This window comes from Rhinopithecus bieti, unplaced genomic scaffold, assembly GCF_001698545.2.
Source record: "Rhinopithecus bieti isolate Rb0 unplaced genomic scaffold, ASM169854v2 scaffold_61533, whole genome shotgun sequence".
Lineage (NCBI taxonomy): Eukaryota > Metazoa > Chordata > Mammalia > Primates > Cercopithecidae > Rhinopithecus > Rhinopithecus bieti.
Window position 1 is genome coordinate 33,585 of NW_016823925.1, and position 19,529 is coordinate 53,113.

A 19,529-nucleotide genomic window follows, 5' to 3' on the forward strand; every position below is an offset into this window, starting at 1 on the left:
TTTTTTTTGATACAGAGTCTCGTCGCTCTGTCGCCCAGGCTGGAGTGCAGTGGCGCGATCTCGGCTCACCGCAAGCTCCGCCTCCTGGGTTCACGCCATTCTCCTGCCTCAACCTCCGGAGCAGCTGGGACTACAGGCGCCCGCCACCGCGCCCGGCTAATTTTTTTGTATTTTTAGTAGAGACAGGGTTTCACCGTGTTCGCCAGGATGGTCTCGATCTCCTGACCTCATGATCCGCCAGCCTCGGCCTCCCAAAGTGCTGGGATTACAGGCGTGAGCCACCGTGCCCAGCTCTATAAAAATATTTTCAAAAATTAATTATACAAGTGACACATGAACAGTGCCTACTGCATAAAAATGATACAATACAGGATGATATAAATTGAAAAGCAAATATCTTTGACACCTTCTGTTCAACATTCTTTCAGGTGAAGTTATCTGTTCTTTTTTTTTGAGAAGGAGTCTTGCTCTGCCGCCCAGGCTGGAGTGCAGTGGCGTGATCTCAGCTCACTGCAAGCTCCGCCTCCCAGGTTCACGCCATTCTCCTGCCTCAGCCTCCCGAGTAGCTGGGACTACAGGTGCACGCCACCATGCCCGGCTAATTTTTTTTTTTTTTTAAGTAGAGACAAGGTTTCACCGTGTTAGCAAGGATGGTCTCGATCTCCTGACCTCATGATCTGCCTGCCTCGGCCTCCTAAAGTGCTGGGATTACAGGTGTGAGCCACTGTACCCAGCCAGTTATCTGTTCTTAAGGCTTCAAATGTTACCAGAGACATTATAGCACAGTGGTGAAGGGCACAGGTCTAAAGTTAGCCTGAGTTTAGATTCCAGCTCTGCCATTACTGAGCTGTGCCACCTGAGCAAGTTCATCTGTGTCCACAGTTCCTCACGGGTGAGAGGGGATAGTAACAGTAATAACCTCCTACAGTTACTATGAAGACTAAATGAGTTAATGTGCATAAAGTACTTAAGGTGCATACAAAGCCAGGCACACAGAAAGTACCCTAATTGGCTACTAGATATCAGAACTATGAAACTAATGATTATTACCACGTTGATGGTTCTTACCTCTTCTGCCATCTTAGACCTCTCTTCCTGAGCTCCTGAGCCTCTCAATGCCTGGATGCTTCACATGTAGCACCTCAAACTCATTGTGTCCAAATCTGAACTCAACATCTCCTCCTGGGCAGATCCTCCTTTTAAGTCTGCTATTTGAGGAAACGGCACCACCATCCACCCAGCTGCCCCAGCCTGAAATGAAGAAGTGATACCCGACTCCTTCCTCTTCCCTCTAACTACACTCCATCACTGAGTCCCACTGGTTCTAGCTCAAATATCCCTGACTGCTCTTCCACTCCCCAACCATTAACTCTTCTCTTTCTTCAAGTCTAAGCTCAAAGGTCAACTTCTCAAAGGAGTTGTCCACAGCTCCTAGGCCCTCTGCTATATATTCCCATAACTCCTGCCCCCTGAGCTTCTTTCATAATGCTCACCGTATTTTATAATACTCTTTATTTATTTGATTTCCCGATAGCTTGTCAATGCTAAGGGCAATAGAAATCACGTCTGTCTTATTCACTGCTATAATCCCGACACCCAACAAACTACCTAGCACATTAATATGTGCTCCATAAATATTAGGTGAGTGAGTAAGGACTACACAAGACCATCAGGTTTAAGCTACTGTATAAGAGTTTACTGGAGTTCTAAAGCCTTTGAAGAATGAGTCAAAGTGGCAGAGTAGGAATGGGAAACCTGAGTTCTAGCCCCAGTCTGACTCTGTGGTTTTCTCCAGGGGGAAAATGGACAATACCACTCTGCCTTTCATAATCCTTTAAGAACATCATGTAGGCTGGGCGCGGTGGCTCAAGCCAGCACTTTGGGAGGCTGAGACGGGCGGATCACGAGGTCAGGAGATTGAGACCATCCTGGCTAACACGGTGAAACCCTGTCTCTACTAAAAAAATACAAAAAAAAAAAAAAAAAAAAAAAAAAAAAACTAGCCAGGTGAGGTGGCGGGCACCTGTAGTCCCAGCTACTCGGGAGGCTGAGGCAGGAGAATGGCTCAAACCCGGGAGGTGGAGCTTGCAGTGAGCTGAGATCCGGCCACTGCACTCCAGCCTAGGCGACAGAGTGAGACTCCGTCTCAAAACAAAACAAAACAAAACAACAACAACAACAACAAAAAGAACATCATGTAAAGGCGGGCAGAACACATTTAGGAGAACACATGATTTCTAAGCTAGAGCATTCTAGGCTAGAGAAATGCTCGTAATATACTGTTAGAGTCACCTAAGTGGCTGTTGGAGGTGTAAATTGGTATAGTCTTTGGGATGGCAATTTGTCAAAATCTAATGAAATTTTAAATGTAATAAGCTTGACTTGAAAATTTCATGTCTAGGACTATATCCTATAGAAATTCTCATGTGAGGGTGCAAAAATATATGCTCAAGGATATTCAGTGAGCAATTTTTATTTTTTATTTATTTTTGAGACAGGGTCTTGCTCTGTCACCCAGGCTGGACTGAAGTGGTGCAGTCGGGGCCTACTGAAGCCTTGACCTCCCAGGCTCAAGGATACTCCCCACTTAACCTCCCCAGTAGCTGGGAACACGGGCATGTACTAGCATGCCTAGTTTATTTTAAAATTGCTTTGTGGAGACACGGTTTCCCTATGTTGCCCAGGCTGGTCTTGACCTCCTGGGCACAAGTGAACCTCCCAGCTCAGCATCCCCAGTAGCTGGGACCACAGGCATAAATACACCACCACATGTATGACTAACTTTTAAATTTTTTGTAGAGACAGGGTCTCTCTCTGTTGCCCAGGCTGGTCTCAAACTCTGGGCTCAAGCAATCCTCCTGCCTCGGCCTCCCAAAATACTGGGATTATAGGCGTGAGCCACCATGCTTGGCCTAACGAGCAATATTTTTTTTAAAAAATAGTGGGAGGCACTAGTTAAACCAATTATGGTACACCATATAACATCTAATGGCTAAGCATCCATTAAACTAAAAAGAAAAAAAGAGACATGGAAAGGTATATCATTAAGTGAAAAAAGCAAATTATTTAACAATATCTGTAATTTGTTTGTTGTTTTCTTTTTGAGATAGGTCTCGCTTTGTCACCCAGGCTGGAGTGCAGTGGCATGATCTCGGCTCACTGCAACCTCCCGCTCTGGGTTCAAGCAATTCTCCTGCCTCAGCCTCCGAAGTAGCTGGGATTACAGGCGCCTGCCACCACGCCCGGCTAATTTTTGTATTTTTAGGAGAGACAGGGTGTCACCATGTTGGCCAGGCTAGTCTGGAACTCCTGACCTCAGGTGATCTGCTTGCCTTAGCCTCCCAAAGTGCTGGGATTACAGGCTCATGTAGCCACCACGCCCAGCCTAATATTTGTAATTTGATACCACTTCCACAAGTGCCAAAACAAAATTCCATATAAATAAATTATATTTACACAAATATGCATTTTCAATAATCTGAAAGGAGTCACACAAAACTCTTTAATAGTGGTTACCTCTGGGACAAAGGATTGAGAGGGAGTAAAACTTTATTTTTTAACTTCTGCGTGGTTTGAAACATTTATAGCACATACTGTTTTAGCTTTGTAACTAAAAAAAGTGCAATGAAAAGTTTTTTAAAATCTTTGGCAGCCGGGTGCAGTGGCTCACACCTGAAATCCTAGCACTTTGGGAGGCCTAGGTGGGCAGATCGTGAGGTCAGGAGATTGAGACCATCCTGGCTAACACGGTGAAACTTTGTCTCTACTAAAAACACAAAAAATTAGCCAGGCAAAGTGTTGGGTGCCTGTAGTCCCAGCTACTTGGGAGGCTGAAGCAGGAGAACGGTGTGAACCTGGGAGGCGGAGCTTGCAGTGAGCTGAGATTGCACCACTGCACTCCAGCCTGGGCGACAGAGCAAGACTGTCTCAAAAAAAAAAACAAAAATCTTTGGCCGGGTACGGTGGTTCACACCTGTAATCCCAGTATTTTGGGAGGCCAAGGTAGACAGATCACTTAAGGCCAGGAGTTCAAGACCAGCCTGGCCAACATGGCAAAACCTCATCTCTGCTAAAAATACCAAAAATTAGCCGAGCGTGGTGATGCGTGCCTGTAGTCCCAGCTACTCGGGAGGCTGAGGTAGAATCACTTGAACTTGGTGGGTGGATGTTGCAGTGAGCCAAGATTGTGCCACTGCACTCCAGCCTGGGTGACAGAGCAAGACTCCATCTCCAAAAAAAAAAAAATCTTCCTTGGCCAGGCGTGGAAGCTCACACCTGTAATCCCAGCACTTAGGGAGGCTGAGGTGGGCGGATCACTTGAGGTCAGGAGTTCGAGACCAGCTTGGCCAACATGGTGAAACCCCAGCTCTACTAAAAATACAAAAATTAGCCAGACATGATGGCATGTGCCTGTAGTCCCAGCTACTCAGGAGGCTGAGGCAGGAGAATTGCTTGAACCCCGGGAAGCAGAGGTTGCAGTGAACCAAGATTGTGCCATTGCACTTCAGCCTGGGCAACAGAGTGAGATTCTGTCTTTAAAAAAAAAAAAAAATTCCCAAATTGCTGTCCAATTGATCATGCAGAAAGCAGGCTAATGCTCTGAGAAAGGCTAAATCAAATAGCCTCGCAGTAGCCAGGTGATGTCACAGTGACCATGTGCACTCTTCCCTGGCATGGCACCACTTTGAGGAAGTAGCATCTATTTGGGTAATGCGTCCAGTCCCACACTCCAGAGACTTAGCATGAGGCTCCCTCTACAGTGGTGAGAGTAAGAGTAGTCCAAGGAAACTGCTGGAGAGATTTTTTTTTTAAAGGAAAATAAAAGGGCAAGAGTCATGTGGCACTTCTACTGTGGTGCAGGCGTCCCGAGTCAGCCCTCAGCCCCGAGAGGCAACAAGGCAAATTCTAACACTTTAAAGGGTGACATGAAAATGACTCCTTCTTGACTACACTGATGTGTATGTTTCTGCTTCAGGGTAAGCCCCTCTGTTTGGTAAACCACCTGTTAAAAAAACTGACTGTGGAAATCAAATTCAGCTAAATCATAGGGGAACAGATAACATAAGCAAAATTTCACTACTTTATATTTAGGAGTTGTACTTGGTCCTTAAAATTACTTAGAGGTCTGTTTCAGAATTAAAAACACAGAAATGAAGAAAACATGGCCAATTTCCTTTATAATCCTGGAGAGTAAGGCTTTTTCTAACTATGTCTCAAAATCCAGAAGCCGTAAAAGATACTATTAATTTAATTATATAAAAGTAGCCAGGCGTGATGGCTCACACCTGTAATCCCAGCACTTTGAGAGGCTGAGGTGGGTGGATCACTTGAGGTCAGGAGTGCGAGACCACCCTGGCCAACATGGTAAAACCCCATCTCTACTAAAAATACAAGAATTAGCCGGGTGTGGTGGCAGGCACCTGTAATCCCAGCTACTTGGGATGCTGAGGCAGGAGAATTGCTTGAACCTGGGAGGCAGAGGTTGCAGTGAGCCAAGATCGCGCCGCTGCATCCAGCCTGGGCGACAAAGACAGACTCTGTCTCAAAAAAAAAAAAAAAAAAAAAATTATATACAAGTAAAAAATTTATGTGTGTCAAAAAATATCATAGGCAAAATCAGAAAAGACAAATGAGGAACTTTCTGGTGGGCAGATCAGACTGCCCACATCTGAGCCCACTGATCAGTAGGAAAGGGATGACCATAAGAGGCAACAGGAAGCGTATAGCACCACTCATTAAGTGTTCTTCCCAGAAGAGTGAATCTGAAAGTGATCAAACCTCTAAACTGAACTACCAGTCTATAAGAAATACGTGACAGAGAAACACGCTAACAGAAAGGAGACACAATCAGCAAAAAATCTAAAATGTAGGAGACTCCACAGGGCAAATGATCCCATTTCTTCAACAAAATAAATTGCAAAGGGGGTATTACATGTTATGAGACACTTAAGAATTCCATCAACCAAAATTACAAATGCATTGTCCCTCTGACCCAGCAATCTCATTTCTGGGAACCCTTAGACACACTTGCACATGTATGAAATGAAGCAAGCACAGCATCATTCACAGTATCACTATCAGTAACAGCAAATTTGGAAGCAACCCAAGGATCCATATGTACTGACTGGTTAAATAAATTAAGGCACAGTCACACAGTGGAATACATGTAGCCATAAAACGAATGGGAAAGCTTTCTTGGTACTGATACAGAAGAGGACCAGGACAATATCAAATGAAAAAAACCAAGGAATAAAGCAATGGATAAGATGCGCTATCTTTCTGAAAGAAAGGACATAAATAGATCAGGTGGGGTGGCTTATGCCTATAATCCCAGCACTTTGTGAGGCCAAGGTGGGCGGATCACTTGAGATCCAGAGTTCAAGACCAGCCTGGCCAATATGGTGAAACCCTGTCTCTACTAAAAATAGAAAAATTAGCTGGGCATGGTGGTGGGCGCCTGTAATCCCAGCTACTTGGGCGGCTGAGGCAGGAGAATTGCTTGAACCCAAGAGGTGGAGGGTGCAGTGAGCCAAGTTTGGACCACTGCACTCCAGCCTGAGCAAAAGAGCGAGACTCCATCTCAAAGAGGAAAAAAAAAAAAAAAGAAGGGAGAAAATAAGAATTTGTGTTCACCGAGACTCCATCTCAAAGAGAAAAAAAAGGAGAAAATAAGAATTTGTGTTCATATTTTATTGTTTGCATAAAAATCCACTGGAAGGCCGGGGGCACTGGCTCATGCCTGTAATCCCAGTACTTTGGGAGGCCGAGGTGGGTGCATTACTGAGGTCAGGAGTTTGAGACCAGCCTGACCAACATGGCGAAACCCCATCCCTAAAAAAAATACAAAAAATTAGCCGGGCATGGTGGCAGGTGTCTGTAATCCCAGCTACTTGGGAGCCTGAGGCAGGAGAATTGCTTGAATCCAAGAGGTGGAAGTTGCAGTGAGCCGAGATCACTCCATTGCATTCCAGCCTGGGCATCAGAGCAAGACTCTGTCTCAAAAAGAAAAAAAAAAAATTCACTGGAATTTACAAAGGAAACTAATAAAAGTGGTTGTCTATAGGATGAAGGGGTGAGGGGAGTGGAAAATTCAGTGGAAGGGGACAAGAATGAGTATAAGACTTCCCAGTGTGTACTATTTTCTGTTATTCTGATTTATGAACAATGTGATAATATCATCTACATACAGATAGATATCTTTATATGTGTGTGCGTGTGTGTGTATGTGTATAAAATAAATAGGGCCAGGTGCGGTGGCTCACACCTGTAATCCCAGCACTTTGGGGGGTCAAGGCAGGTGGATCACTTGAAGTCAGGAGTTCAAGACCAGCCTGGCCAACCAACATTGGTAAAATCCCGTCTCTACTAAAATACAAAAAATTGGCCAGACATGGTGGTGCATGCCTGTAATCCTAGCTACTCAGGAAGCTGAGGCAGGAGAATTGCTTGAACCTGGGAGGCAGAGGCTGTAGTGAGCCAAGATCACGCCACTGCACTCCAGCCTGGGTGACAGAGCGATACTCTGTCTCAAAAAAAAAAAAAAGAAATGGGTATCATCTACTATATAAAATTTAATTATCTGAATAACAATCTGATAATCTGGTCAGGTGCAGTGGCTCACGCCTGTAACCCCAGCACTTTGGAAGGCCAAGGTGGGTGGATTACTTGAGGTCAGGAGTTTGAGACCAGCCTGGCCAACATGATCAAATCCCGTGTCTACTAAAAATAGAAAAATCAGCCGGGCATGGTGGCTGGCGCCTGTAATCCCAGCTACTTGAGAGGCTGTGGCAGGAGAACTGCTTGAACCCGGGAGGGGGAGGTTGCAGTGAGCCAAGATCACGCCACTGCACTCCAGCCTGGGTGACAGAGCAATACTCTGTCTCAAAAAAAAAAAAAGAAATGGGTATCATCTACTATATAAAATTTAATTATCTGAATAACAATCTGATAATCTGGTCAGGTGTGGTGGCTCACGCCTGTAACCCCAACACTTTGGAAGGCCAAGGTGGGTGGATTACTTGAGGTCAGGAGTTTGAGACCAGCCTGGCCAACATGATCAAATCCCGTGTCTACTAAAAACAGAAAAATCAGCCGGGCATGGTGGCTGGCGCCTGTAATCCTAGCTACTTGCGAGACTGTGGCAGGAGAACTGCTTGAACCCGGGAGGTGGAGGTTGCAGTGAGCTGAGATCAAGCCACTGCCCTCCAGCCTGGGTGACAGAGCGAGACCCTATCTCAAAAAAACACACACAAAAAAACCAAAAAATCCCAATCTGATAATTTAATGATAAATGGATCATGAAGATGAATGAGAGAAATGAGAAAAATATTCTGGCATCAGTTCTAGGAGTTCCCTGTGACTCTCCAATAGCCCCTTTGGGCCCCCAGTGTGAACCAGCACCTACCTCCATGAAAAAGATATCTCCGTTTGTATCTGTCCCTGCATGTACCACAAATGTCTGCTTCTTCATATGCCGGCTGCCACTGGACCAGATAGAGAGATCGCGTCCATTCTGATGAAAGAGAGATTTTTTTGGGACAGTCATACATCCCTCTCAGAGGGCTCTGGGCCAAGAATTCCCCATCCAGCAATCAAATTCATATCAGCTTCCTCAGCACAGTCTCATCTGCTGGCCACTGGTCACCTGGGAAGTGGTTTCAGATGTTTTGATCTCAGAAGCCCTATATCTCTTAAAATTTATTGAAGATTCCAAAGAGCTTTCGTTTATGTGAGTTATAGATATTTACATACTAGAAATTTAAGCAAATTTCTCAAATGATTAATTATAAAAACAATTAATAATTCATTAATAACCCATTACATAGTAATATAAACATTTTTAATAACTATATTTTCCAAAAAAAAGGGCACTGTTTCACATTTTTGCCAATCTCTTTAATGTTTGACTTAACAGCAAATAGCTGCATTCTCCTATCTGCTTCTGCACTGAGTCTGTTGCAGTATGTTGCTTTGGTTGAGGTATATGAAAAAAACAACCTAACAGATACATATTTGGAAAATGGAAGAGGATTTTCATAGCCTTTTCAGATAAATAGACGTATTCTTTTTTAACACTATACCAGAACTTGAGAAGTAGCAGCTTCTTTTTTTTTAGAGACAAGGTTTTGCTCTGTCACCCAGGCTGGAGTTCAGTGGCATGACCATAGCCCACTACAGCTTTGAACTCCTGGGCATAAGTGACACTCCTGCCTCAGCCTCCCAAGTACCTGGGATTACAGGCATAAATCACAACACCCAGCAACAGCAGCTTTTGAAAGTCAGTTGCAGTGTGGAATCTGAAAGCACATCAATGAACATTTTACACTGTTATATTAAAATCCATTTAGGCCAGACACGGGGGGTCATTCCTGTAATCCCAACACTTTAGGAGGTCAAGTCAGGAGTACCGTTTGAGCCCAGGCAGGAGTTGGAGACCAGCCTAGGCAACAGAGTGAGCCCCTATTCTCCATACATTTTTTTTTTTGAGACAGGGTCTCATTCTGTCACCCAGGCTGGAGTGCAGTGGTGCGATCATGAATCACGGCAGCCTCAACCTCCTAAGCTCAAGTGATCCTCCCACCTCAGCTTCCCAAGTAGCTGGAACTACAGGTGCATGTCACCATGCCTGGCTGATTTTTTAATTTTTTGTAGAAATGGGGTCTCCCTTGGCTGGGCGTGGTGGCTCACACCTGTAAACCCAGCACTTTGGGAGGCCGAGGTGGGTGGATCACAAGGTCAGGAGTTAGAGACTAGCCTAACCAACATAGTGAAACCCCGTCTCTACTAAAAATATAAAAATTAGCTGGGCGTGGTGGTGGGGGCCTGTAGTCCCAGCTACTAGGGAGGCTGAGACAGGAGAATGACATGAACCCGGGAGGCAGAGCTTGCAGTGAGCCGAGATGGCACCACTGCACTCCAGCCTGGGCGACAGAGCGAGACTTCATCTCAAAAAAAAAAAAAAAAAAAAGTATAATCAATCAATTTAATAAAAGTAAGTTTTCACTGCTTCTTCAAGGACATTTATAAGCACAACTGGCATTTTTAAAAAAACTAAGAGTGTAAGCCAGGTGCAGTGGCTCATGCCCGTAATCCCAGAACTTTGGGAGGCTGAGGCAGGCAGATCATTTGAGGTCAGGAGTTCGAGATGAGCCTGGCGAATGCCCGTCTCTACTAAAAATACACAAATTAGCCAGGCGTGGTGGTGCATGCCTGTAACCTCAGCTACCCAGGAGGCTAAAGCAGGAAAACTGCTTGAACCCACAAAGCAGAGATTGCAGTGAGCCAAAATTGCGCCATTGCACCCCAGCCTGGGCAACAAGAGAGTGAAACTCGTCTCTCTCCCTCTCTCTCGCGTTCTCTCTCTCTCTCTCTCTATATATATATATATAGATATAGATATAAATAAATCAGCTGGGTGTGGGGGCACATGCCTATAATCCCAGCTACTTGGGAGGCTGAGGCATGAGAATCGCTTGAACCCAGGAGGTGGAGATTGCAGTGAGCCAAGATGGCGCTACTGTACTCCAGTCTGGGCGACAAAGTGAGAGTCTGTCTCAAAAAACAAACAAAACAAAAATAAAAAACCGAAAGTGTATCGAGGCAAGGAATACAATGGCTGCTGGCATAGTTTGGGGCCATTGTCTTCACTTGGGTTAAAGTGCCAGCAGTTGTACCCGCCACTGCTTTGGTACCATCAGTGCAAACGTAACCCTGTGAAAATGGCAAATAACATTTTAGAATCATTTGAAATTGTTTTCACCTTCTGAATCCTCAGCAGTCCAGACCACACATCAAACTGATGCACTAAAATGGTTTTATACAGAGAATCCCATCACAGAACACAGGGACTAACGTCTCGTTTAGAGTCAAAGACAACTGCTCCATTTTCAAAATCAGGGGTGAACTGGACTGGAAGTGACACAAACCAAGAAACGACCCATGGGAAGCCTAAGGGGTGGCCAGACGTGCTTACCAGGTTCGCCAGCTGATCAAGCACCTCATTGATTTGCTGGCTGTACACAAGCCCAATGTGCGACTTTCCCATTAGGCGCCTCACCTTCTTACGGATGTCATTCTTATTTACCTGAAAAGCCAAAATAGGACTCTTAACAAGGGATCTGCTCTCCTCTCGACTGAGGTAGAGAGAAGAGAATGTACAAGTGGGCTTCCCACCATCTGAGAGAAGTGGAATTCTGAAAGACCACATCACTGAACAAGGGAGAAAACTTTCAACTGTGTATTCTGCCACCATGAGGGGAAGAAAAGTCCTGGCTCTGTCTCTAGTTAGCTCCTGCAGAAAAGTGGCTCTTAGAGCAGTTCTGGTTCCAGGGGACACGTTCTCCCTATCCCCACTAAATACCACCACATTCACCCCTACAAGGGCTCTGAAAACCCCCAAGGCTCTTCATAGTGTAATTCAGAAATGACTTAGAGTGGTAACACCAGACTGGTTTGTAGCCAAGACATCTCTGAAGGTTAGGGATCATCATCCTTTCCCAGCCTAAGTCAACCAGTACCCTCCAAATTCCACAGAGTACAGTGAAACTTACACCAGGAAATGAAGCAAACCAAGAGGGGCTGGGGGCATTCTCTGCATTTGATCAACTGATCCCTTCACACTTAGGGAGGTTGGGGAGAACAAAAGGAGGAGAAACCCAGTGGCTCCTTCTCCAAACAATTCTCTTCTACCCATCAACTCCAGACTTATGTTTCCCTTTGAGAGCAGAACTCTTCTACTTGGTAACATACTTCTTCCACAGCTACAAAACCAAGTACAACATATCAAGTTCTATCTACTATTACTTTGTTAATGGCTGGCTCTTCTTATAACTATGTAAAATTCTATAAGATATAGGGCTGTCCTGAAAAACAAAACCTGAGCATCGTTTTTTTTTTTTTTTGAGATGGATTTTCACTCCTGTTGCCTAGGCTAGAATACAATGGTGCAATCTCAGCTCACTGCAACCTTCCTCTCTCGAGTTCAAGTGATTCTCCTGTCTCAGCCTTCCAAGTAGCTGGGATCAGAGACGTGAGCCACCATGCCCAGCTAACTTTTGTATTTTTAGTAGAGACAGGATTTTACGATATTGGTCAGGCTGGTCTAGAACTCCTGACCTCAGGTGATCCATCTGCCTTGGCCTCCCAAAGTGCTGGGATTACAGGCGTGAGCCACCACTCCTGGTCCTGAGCATCCTTTCTAAGTTTTAAAAATCTACTATTGTAAAAAAGAAAAATTAATTCATTGTATTTTGTGGGAAGCTCTACTGGCATCCTAAAACTGCTTATTAAAGGGAGACCATATAAATCTCAAAATAAACAAACAATGGCTGGGCATGGTAGCTCCTGCTTGTAATCCCAGCACTTTGGGAGGCTGAGGCAAGAGGATTACTTGAGGTCAGGAGTACGAGACCAGCCTGGCCAACATGGTGAAACTCCATCTCTACTAAAAATGGAAAAATTAGCCGGGCGTGGTGGCAGACGTCTGTAATCCCAGCTACTCAGGAGGCCGAGGCAGGAGAACTGCTTGAATCCGGGAGGCAGAGGATGCAGTGAGCCAACACTGCGCCACTGTACTCCAGTCTGGGTGACAGAGTGAGACTCTGTCTCAAAAAAAATGAAAAAATAAATAAATAAATAAATAAATAAATAGTATGGAATCATCAGTTCTTGGCCGGGTGCAGTGGCTCATGCCTGTAATCCCAGCACTTTGGGAGGCCAAGGCGGGTGGATCACCTGAGGTCAGGAGTTTGAGACCAGCCTGGCCAACATGGTGAAACCCTGTCTCTACTAAAAATACAAAAACTAGCTGGGTATGATGGTCTGCACCTATAATCCCAGCTACTGGGGAGGCTGAGGCACAAGAATCACTTGAACTGGGGAGGTGGAGGTTGCAGTGAGCTGAGATTGCGCCACTGCACTCCTACCTGGGCGACAGAGCAAGACTGTCTCAAAACAAAAACAAAGAGAATCATCAGTTATTTCTACCACACTCCTTAGTAAAACAGGCTGGCAGCTTCAGATAAACAGAACATTGTTAAGCTGGCGGAGAGGCCTCAGACTTTCAATCAAGAAGACAGCCCTAAGTAAGATACCTTGATAGCTTCCCAGCCGCCCCGAAATTCAGGTGACAGGAACAAGCCTTGCCCTTCTAGCATCAGTGGAGCTGGACACAGCAAAATGACATTACCTTCATCAGCAGCATGTAGGAGATGAGGTTGTGCAAAAGGGTGGCCAGCAAGCGATCTTCATCATCTTCCAGGCGCTTCCGGTCATGTTCTCCCAGGGACAGGTACCTAAGCAGAAGACAAAGCACAAGTCAGCCCTCAAGTGGGAGAACACGGAACTAACCAGGAGGAGGCTGAGTCTGCATATTCCCAATGGTTTCCTAAGCTCCATACCTGTCGATCATTTCCTGGGGACCCTGGTCCATACCCATGCCTTCTCTCTCCAACATCACAGCATCTAAGAAGGCATCTTCCCAGAATTGCATTTGGTCCCATAAAGTAGAACGCTCTTTGCCTGCGTAGAATAAAGGTTTCTTAGGGGGCCTATTTAACATTTAAGGATATAGCTGCCAAACAAAAATAAAGAGTAAAATCCAGATAAAAGGGAATAATTACAAATTCCAGGGCAAAGGAAACACAATCTCTCTACCCCAGATCTAACATGCCTGCCACCAGCCCCAGATGCCTTCAAGTAAGGCCCAGTCCCTCCCAAGCAGGAGGGATGAACACAGCACACAAATCAATGTGGTTACTTATAGAAAAGGTCTCCATAGCTGCATCCTCTAACTGGTCCCACATGGATCCTTTGTCCCTTCCTGCCAATTTGAGAGCAGGAAGGACCATGGTAGCAAGAAAGGAAAGAAAGGAAGACAGAAAGGCAGAGGCTGTTGATTAACACCAAAACCCAATCTTGTACAGTTTTCACCCACTGCTTGTTCTGGACACAGTAAGTCACTTGCTTCAGGTATAAAACTGCTATCTAATGTCAGCATTGAGATCAGCAGAAAGCCAACCAGCTACTTGTTCAGTGTGACCCTCTCCCCCAACTGAGCCAGCTTTCTCCATGCAAAGGGCCTTCCCAGTGTGTTTCTCACCTAGGAGTCCCTCATAGAGATAGACTCGCTGGCTCACATCTTCAGAAGTGCGAATGGGGCTGCCTGCCAGCTTCTCCTTTACGCTTGGCTTCAAGCTGTGGGCTTTACCCTAGAGAGAAGAGATGACAGGTCAGTGGCCGAGGTAGCAATGAACAGGGGCAAAGGAAACCAAGCATTTCACTAAGAGGCTATCACACCAGTCACCATCCATTAACAACATAAACTCCAGTACCCCTGCTTCTGCAAGTCCACTTATGCTGCTTTCTGTTACTGCCTCCTAAACTACACAATAAAGTTTTCATTTTTGACTTATCTTTACTCCTTAGTCTCTGTAAGATTATTTTCTCTTTAAAGCAACAACAATAACAATCAGATTAATTCTCTGTGTAGTAACGTAACACAGCAGAAAGAACCCAGGGTTTACCATCAGATTGCCCAAGGTTCAGATGCCTGCCTCTTATTAGCTTATGTGACCTTAGGTACAAAAATCAGCTTCTCTGAGCCTCATTTTCCTAATCTGTCAAAGGAAGGTTATAATACCTACCCTCATAGAACTAACATGGTAAAATCCCATATCTATTAAAAATACAAAAAATTAGCCAGGTGTGGTGGCACACGCCTGTAGTCCCAGCTACTTGGGAGGCTAAGGCAGAAGAATCGCTTGAAAACCCTGGAGGCAGAGGTTGCAGTGAGCCAAGATCGCACTACTGCACTCCAGCTTGGGCGACAGAGTGAGACTCTGTCTCAAAAAAAAAAAAAAAGATTTGCAACTAGATAAGAGGTAAATAATATCATGCCATATCACAATGCATGAAATAGAGTAAGTAAAGAAGCAACTGATCAAAGGTTATTGGGTAAGACCTAATCATTGTGACTAAATACCAGTCTCCGGGTTCACAGCCCAATATTTTACTAAATGGATCATGTGACTTTATATAATTTATTTATTATTAAAACAGCCTTGTTTGAGCAAAAATAATTAGGTCGCTACACTCAGCAGCTCTGTATAAAGAGCCCTTGCTTGCCAGCACAGAGCAAGTATGAATTTGTCCCAGAAAGATGCCAGAAACGGTAGCACACAGCTGAATGGCTGAATGGCTTCCTGCAAGACTGATGCTCCGTCATACCTAGTTTAACACATTTGGAATGAAAACACATTGGAATAATTTTATTTTTCTATTTTTTATTTTTTTTGAGACGGAGTCTTGCTCTGTCACCCAGGCTGGAGTGCAGTGGCCGGATCTCAGCTCACTGCAAGCTCCGCCTCCCGGGTTCCCGCCATTCTCCTGCCTCAGCCTCCCGAGTGGCTGGAACTACAGGCGCCACCACCTCGCCCGGCTAGTTTTTTGTATTTTTTAGTAGAGACGGGGTTTCACCGTGTTAGCCAGGATGGTCTCGATCTCCTGACCTCATGATCCGCCCATCTCGGCCTCCCAAAGTGCTGGGATTACAGGCTTGAGCCACCGCGCCCGGCCTGGAATAATTTTAAACACTCTTATCAAAGCAGCTCACTTTGGCCAGCATGATAGCTCACATCTATGGTCCTAGCACTTTGGTAGGATGAAGCAGGAGGATCACTTAAGCCCAGAAGTTCAAGACCAGCCTGGGCAACATAGCAAAAAAAAAAAAAAAAAAAAAAAAAAGAATAAAAATCTTAGCCAGGAGGGATGGTGCTTGCCTGTAGTCCCAGCTACTTGGGAGGCTGAGGTGGGCAGATTACTTGAGCCCAGAAGTTTGAGGCTAGAGTAAGCCATGACTGCACCCTGCACTGCAGCCTGGGCACCAGAGCAAGACCTTGTCTCAAAAGTAAATAAATATTTTTAAAAAGCAACAACCAAAAAACAGCCTAGGGGAGTAATGTCAGCAAGACGGCCGAGCAGAAGCCCCTAAAGCACATCCCCCTCACAAACCAGAGTAATAAACAAACAGCTACACTTTAACCAAAAAAACTGAGGGAGACTGTGGAGGTGCATCAGAAGTGTGACAGGAACGCTGATGAGCACAGAAACTCAGGATGGCCACATACAGAACAGAAGGCAACATCAGGCCTCCCCTCTATCCCCCTTCCCCCATCTGGGATCAGCTGGGAACAAGGAGGAACTTCTCCCTACAGCAAGGAAGTAAGCAAGACAATTCTAGAAACTGCCATTAGCACTTTGGACACCTACAGACTTCACCCCTGGCTTCCCTACAGTCCTCTAGGCACTAAGCCCAGCTGAAGGAACTGTCTGGAGTCCATACAGCTGTGCTCCCTCCAGAGAAGGAGCCAATACTGTGCGCCAGCCCCTGTAGCCTGTGCAGCTACTGTGCTACGCCATCTTGGAAGTGGAGCTATGGTGGGAGTGTGTTTTGCTCTGGGGGCAGATGGCCAGAGCTCCCCTTCATTCCTGAGGCTAAGCCACCACCAAACCACTCCATCCTGATGTCTTGACAATCTAAGCCAAGCTGTGAGCAGCTGTTACCATGATTCCCCAAGGGGTCAGTCAAGTGGAGGCAGTCACTCCATTTACCCGTCCCCCATCCCTCTTCCCCCTCCCCTTGGGCTGCAGCTGAAGCAGTACCCTATCTACTGGGAAAACAGTACTTAGACTGCTCAGAGCAGTCAGGTCTCCCTGGTGCCTAAGGTGAAGAAGCACTCCGTATCCCAGGAAATGGTGTCTTTGCCACCCAGGGCAGTCATGCATCCTAGCACCTAACCTGAAGTGGCACCTTGCATTCCAGGGATACTGTGCCTGGGTCACCCAGAACAGTCATGCCCACACTAGGCCTGTGCTAAAGCAACACACTGTCCCCAGGGGAACTAGTGGCTGGCCAAGCTGAGCAGTTGTGCATTCCAGGGCTGAGCTGACACGGGACCCCATGTTCCAGGGAAACAGAGCAGTGGCTGAGCTGAGATACCTTGCCCTAGCCAAGCAAGTCTAGTACCCTGCGTCCCTGGAACTGGACTTGCCCCTAGAGTCTGAACTGCTAAGATTCCCTCTTCCTGGGGAGTGGAGTCATTGCTGTGCTGCTCCCTGACCCCGAGGACCCAAATGACAGCTGTGCTCTGCCACGCTGGGGTATTTGCTGCCATTGTACTTGGCTTCACAGAGTCTGGGATACAGCCAAGCCCAACCATCCTAGAGTCTAGAGTCACTACTACATGGTGCCTCATTCCCTGCGACCTGAGCAGTCACTGAGCCCTAGTGACTCAGATCCCTGAATTGCAGCTGTACCCTGCTCCCTAGGCCCAAACCTCCAGGGCACCCCTTCCTCCCCAGAGTAAGGCCAGTGCTACGGCCTATCCCCCAGTATTAGAATCACAGTTATGAGCCAGTCCCCTGGGCCTGAGCTGCTAGCGGGTGCCTCAGATTCTGGCTCTATGGGCAACTTACATCCAACCTTGCCACAGAGAGCAAATCTACACCCCAATACCCAGGTGCCACAATAGCTTTGTGAGACCCTAAGCCTGGAACCCTGACTCCACAGCTACTCCAAGCATCTGTACCTGGAACTCAGTGCCTCTGCAGCTACTTGTAGGCCATGTCAGTCAGACCTGACACCAAGAGGGATTCTCTTGGCTACGTCACTCCATTGTGAGGAAAATGAGAATAGGATGACTCCAAAACTCCTTGATACCAAGGATATTAACAACATATATCATCACTGCCACTGTCACACTTCTATGGTCTAGGACTCTGAGGCACCCATAGTTATTGCTCATGTTGAATGCAGTTGAAGAAGCCACACAGAAAATATACCACTACATTTATCCAGAAACAGAGTTCCCATACCCTTCCCAACTGGCACACTAAAAACCCAACTGCACATGAGTCTTTCTCTATGAAAGCCACTCCAGAAAGTTTGGAAGAAGTGACTGTTCTGCCAGATGTGTGGATATCAACACAGAGACATAAGAAACATGAAAAAAACAAGGACATATGACTCCACCAAAGGAACGTAATAACTCTTTGGTAATAGACACAATGAAAAGGAAATCAATTAATTGCCAGAACATAAATTAAACATAATGATCTTAAGGAAATGCTATGAAATACAAGAAAATACAGATAGATGATTCAACAAAATCAGAAAAACAATTCATGATATGAATTAGAAATTCAACAATGAGAAAAAAATCGTAACAAAAAAAAAAAACAGAAATCTTGCAGCTGAATAATTCAATGAATAAAGTTTAAAAAATACAATAGGCCGGGCGCGGTGGCTCACGCCTGTAATCCCAGCACTTTGGGAGGCCGAGGCGGGCAGATCACAAGGTCTGGATATCGAGACCATCCTGGCGAACACGGTGAAACCCCATCTCTACTAAAAATACAAAAAAATCAGCCAGACGTGGTGGCAGCCGCCTGCAGTCCCAGCTTCTAGGGAGGCTGAGGCAGGAGAATGGCATGATCCAGGGAGGTGGCGGAGCTTGCAGTGAGCGGACATCTAGCCACTGCACTCCAGCCTGGGCGACAGAGCGATACTCTGTCTCAAAAAAAAAAAAACCAAAAAAAAAAAAACAGTAGAGGGCCGGGAGCAGTGGCTCATGCCTGTAATCCCAACACTTTGGGAGGCTGAGGTGGGTAGATCACCTAAGGTTGGGAGCTCAAGACCAGCCTAACCAATGTGAAAAAACCCCATTTCTATCAAAATGAGCCAGGTGTGGTGGCGCATGCCTGTAATCCCAGCTACTTGGGAGGCTGAGGCAGGAGAATTGCTTTAACCCGGGAGGCAGAGGTTGCAGTGAGCTGAGATAGTGCCATTGCACTCCAGCCTGGGCAACAAGAGCGAAACTCTGTCTCAAAAAAAAAAAAAAAAAAAAGAAAGAAAAGAAAAAAGGAAAAGATACATTAGAGAACTATAACAGCAGACTTGATCAAGCAGAAGAATGACTCTACGTTGAAGATAAGTCATTTGAAATTAGAGAGAAAAAAATAAGAATGAAAAACAGTCAAGAAAGTCTACAACACTTAGGGGATACCATTAAGTAAAAAATATTCATATTATTGGATTTCCAAAGAGACAAGGGAAAAGGCATAAAAAACTTATTTAATGAAATAATAGCTGAAAACTTCCCAAGTCTGGGGACAGAGATGGACAGACAGATCCAGGAAGCTCAAAAGTCCCCAAAGAGATTCAACCCAAAAAGTCCTCTCCGGCCAGATGCAGTGGCTCATGCCTGTAATCCCAGCACTTTGGGAGGCTGAGGCGGGCAGATCATTTGAAGTCAGGAGTTCTAGACCAGCCTGACCAACATGGTGAAATCCCATCTCTACTAAAAATACAAAAAAATTAGCTGAGCGTGGTGGTGCATGCCTGTAATCCCAGCTACTCAGGAGCCTGAGGCAGGAGAAGAGCTTGAACCCAAGAGGCAGAGGTTGTAGTGAGCCGAGATCATGCTACTGTACTCCAGCCTGGGCAACAGAGTGAGACTCCATCTCAAAAAAAA

General features: G+C 45.7%; 1 protein-coding gene across 26 annotated transcripts in view; it reads right to left on the reverse strand.

The window, feature by feature from the left end:
- MADD (MAP kinase activating death domain) overlaps positions 1-19,529 on the reverse strand; it is a 61,609-nt gene that overhangs the window by 7,315 nt on the left and 34,765 nt on the right. For 14 of the 26 annotated variants that reach the window (XM_017862035.1, XM_017862032.1, XM_017862050.1 and 11 more), the window contains 6 exons: positions 14,099-14,207; positions 13,757-13,819; positions 13,398-13,518; positions 13,187-13,292; positions 10,973-11,083; positions 8,405-8,512 (listed from right to left, as the gene is read on the reverse strand). In XM_017862035.1, coding sequence (XP_017717524.1) covers positions 8,405-8,512; positions 10,973-11,083; positions 13,187-13,292; positions 13,398-13,518; positions 13,757-13,819; positions 14,099-14,207 — 618 coding nt within the window. Of the gene's footprint in view, positions 1-8,404; positions 8,513-8,542; positions 8,645-10,972; positions 11,084-13,186; positions 13,293-13,397; positions 13,519-13,756; positions 13,820-14,098; positions 14,208-19,529 lie in introns of those variants that run through there. The other 12 variants (XM_017862043.1, XM_017862040.1, XM_017862038.1 and 9 more) reach the window with 2 other exon arrangements.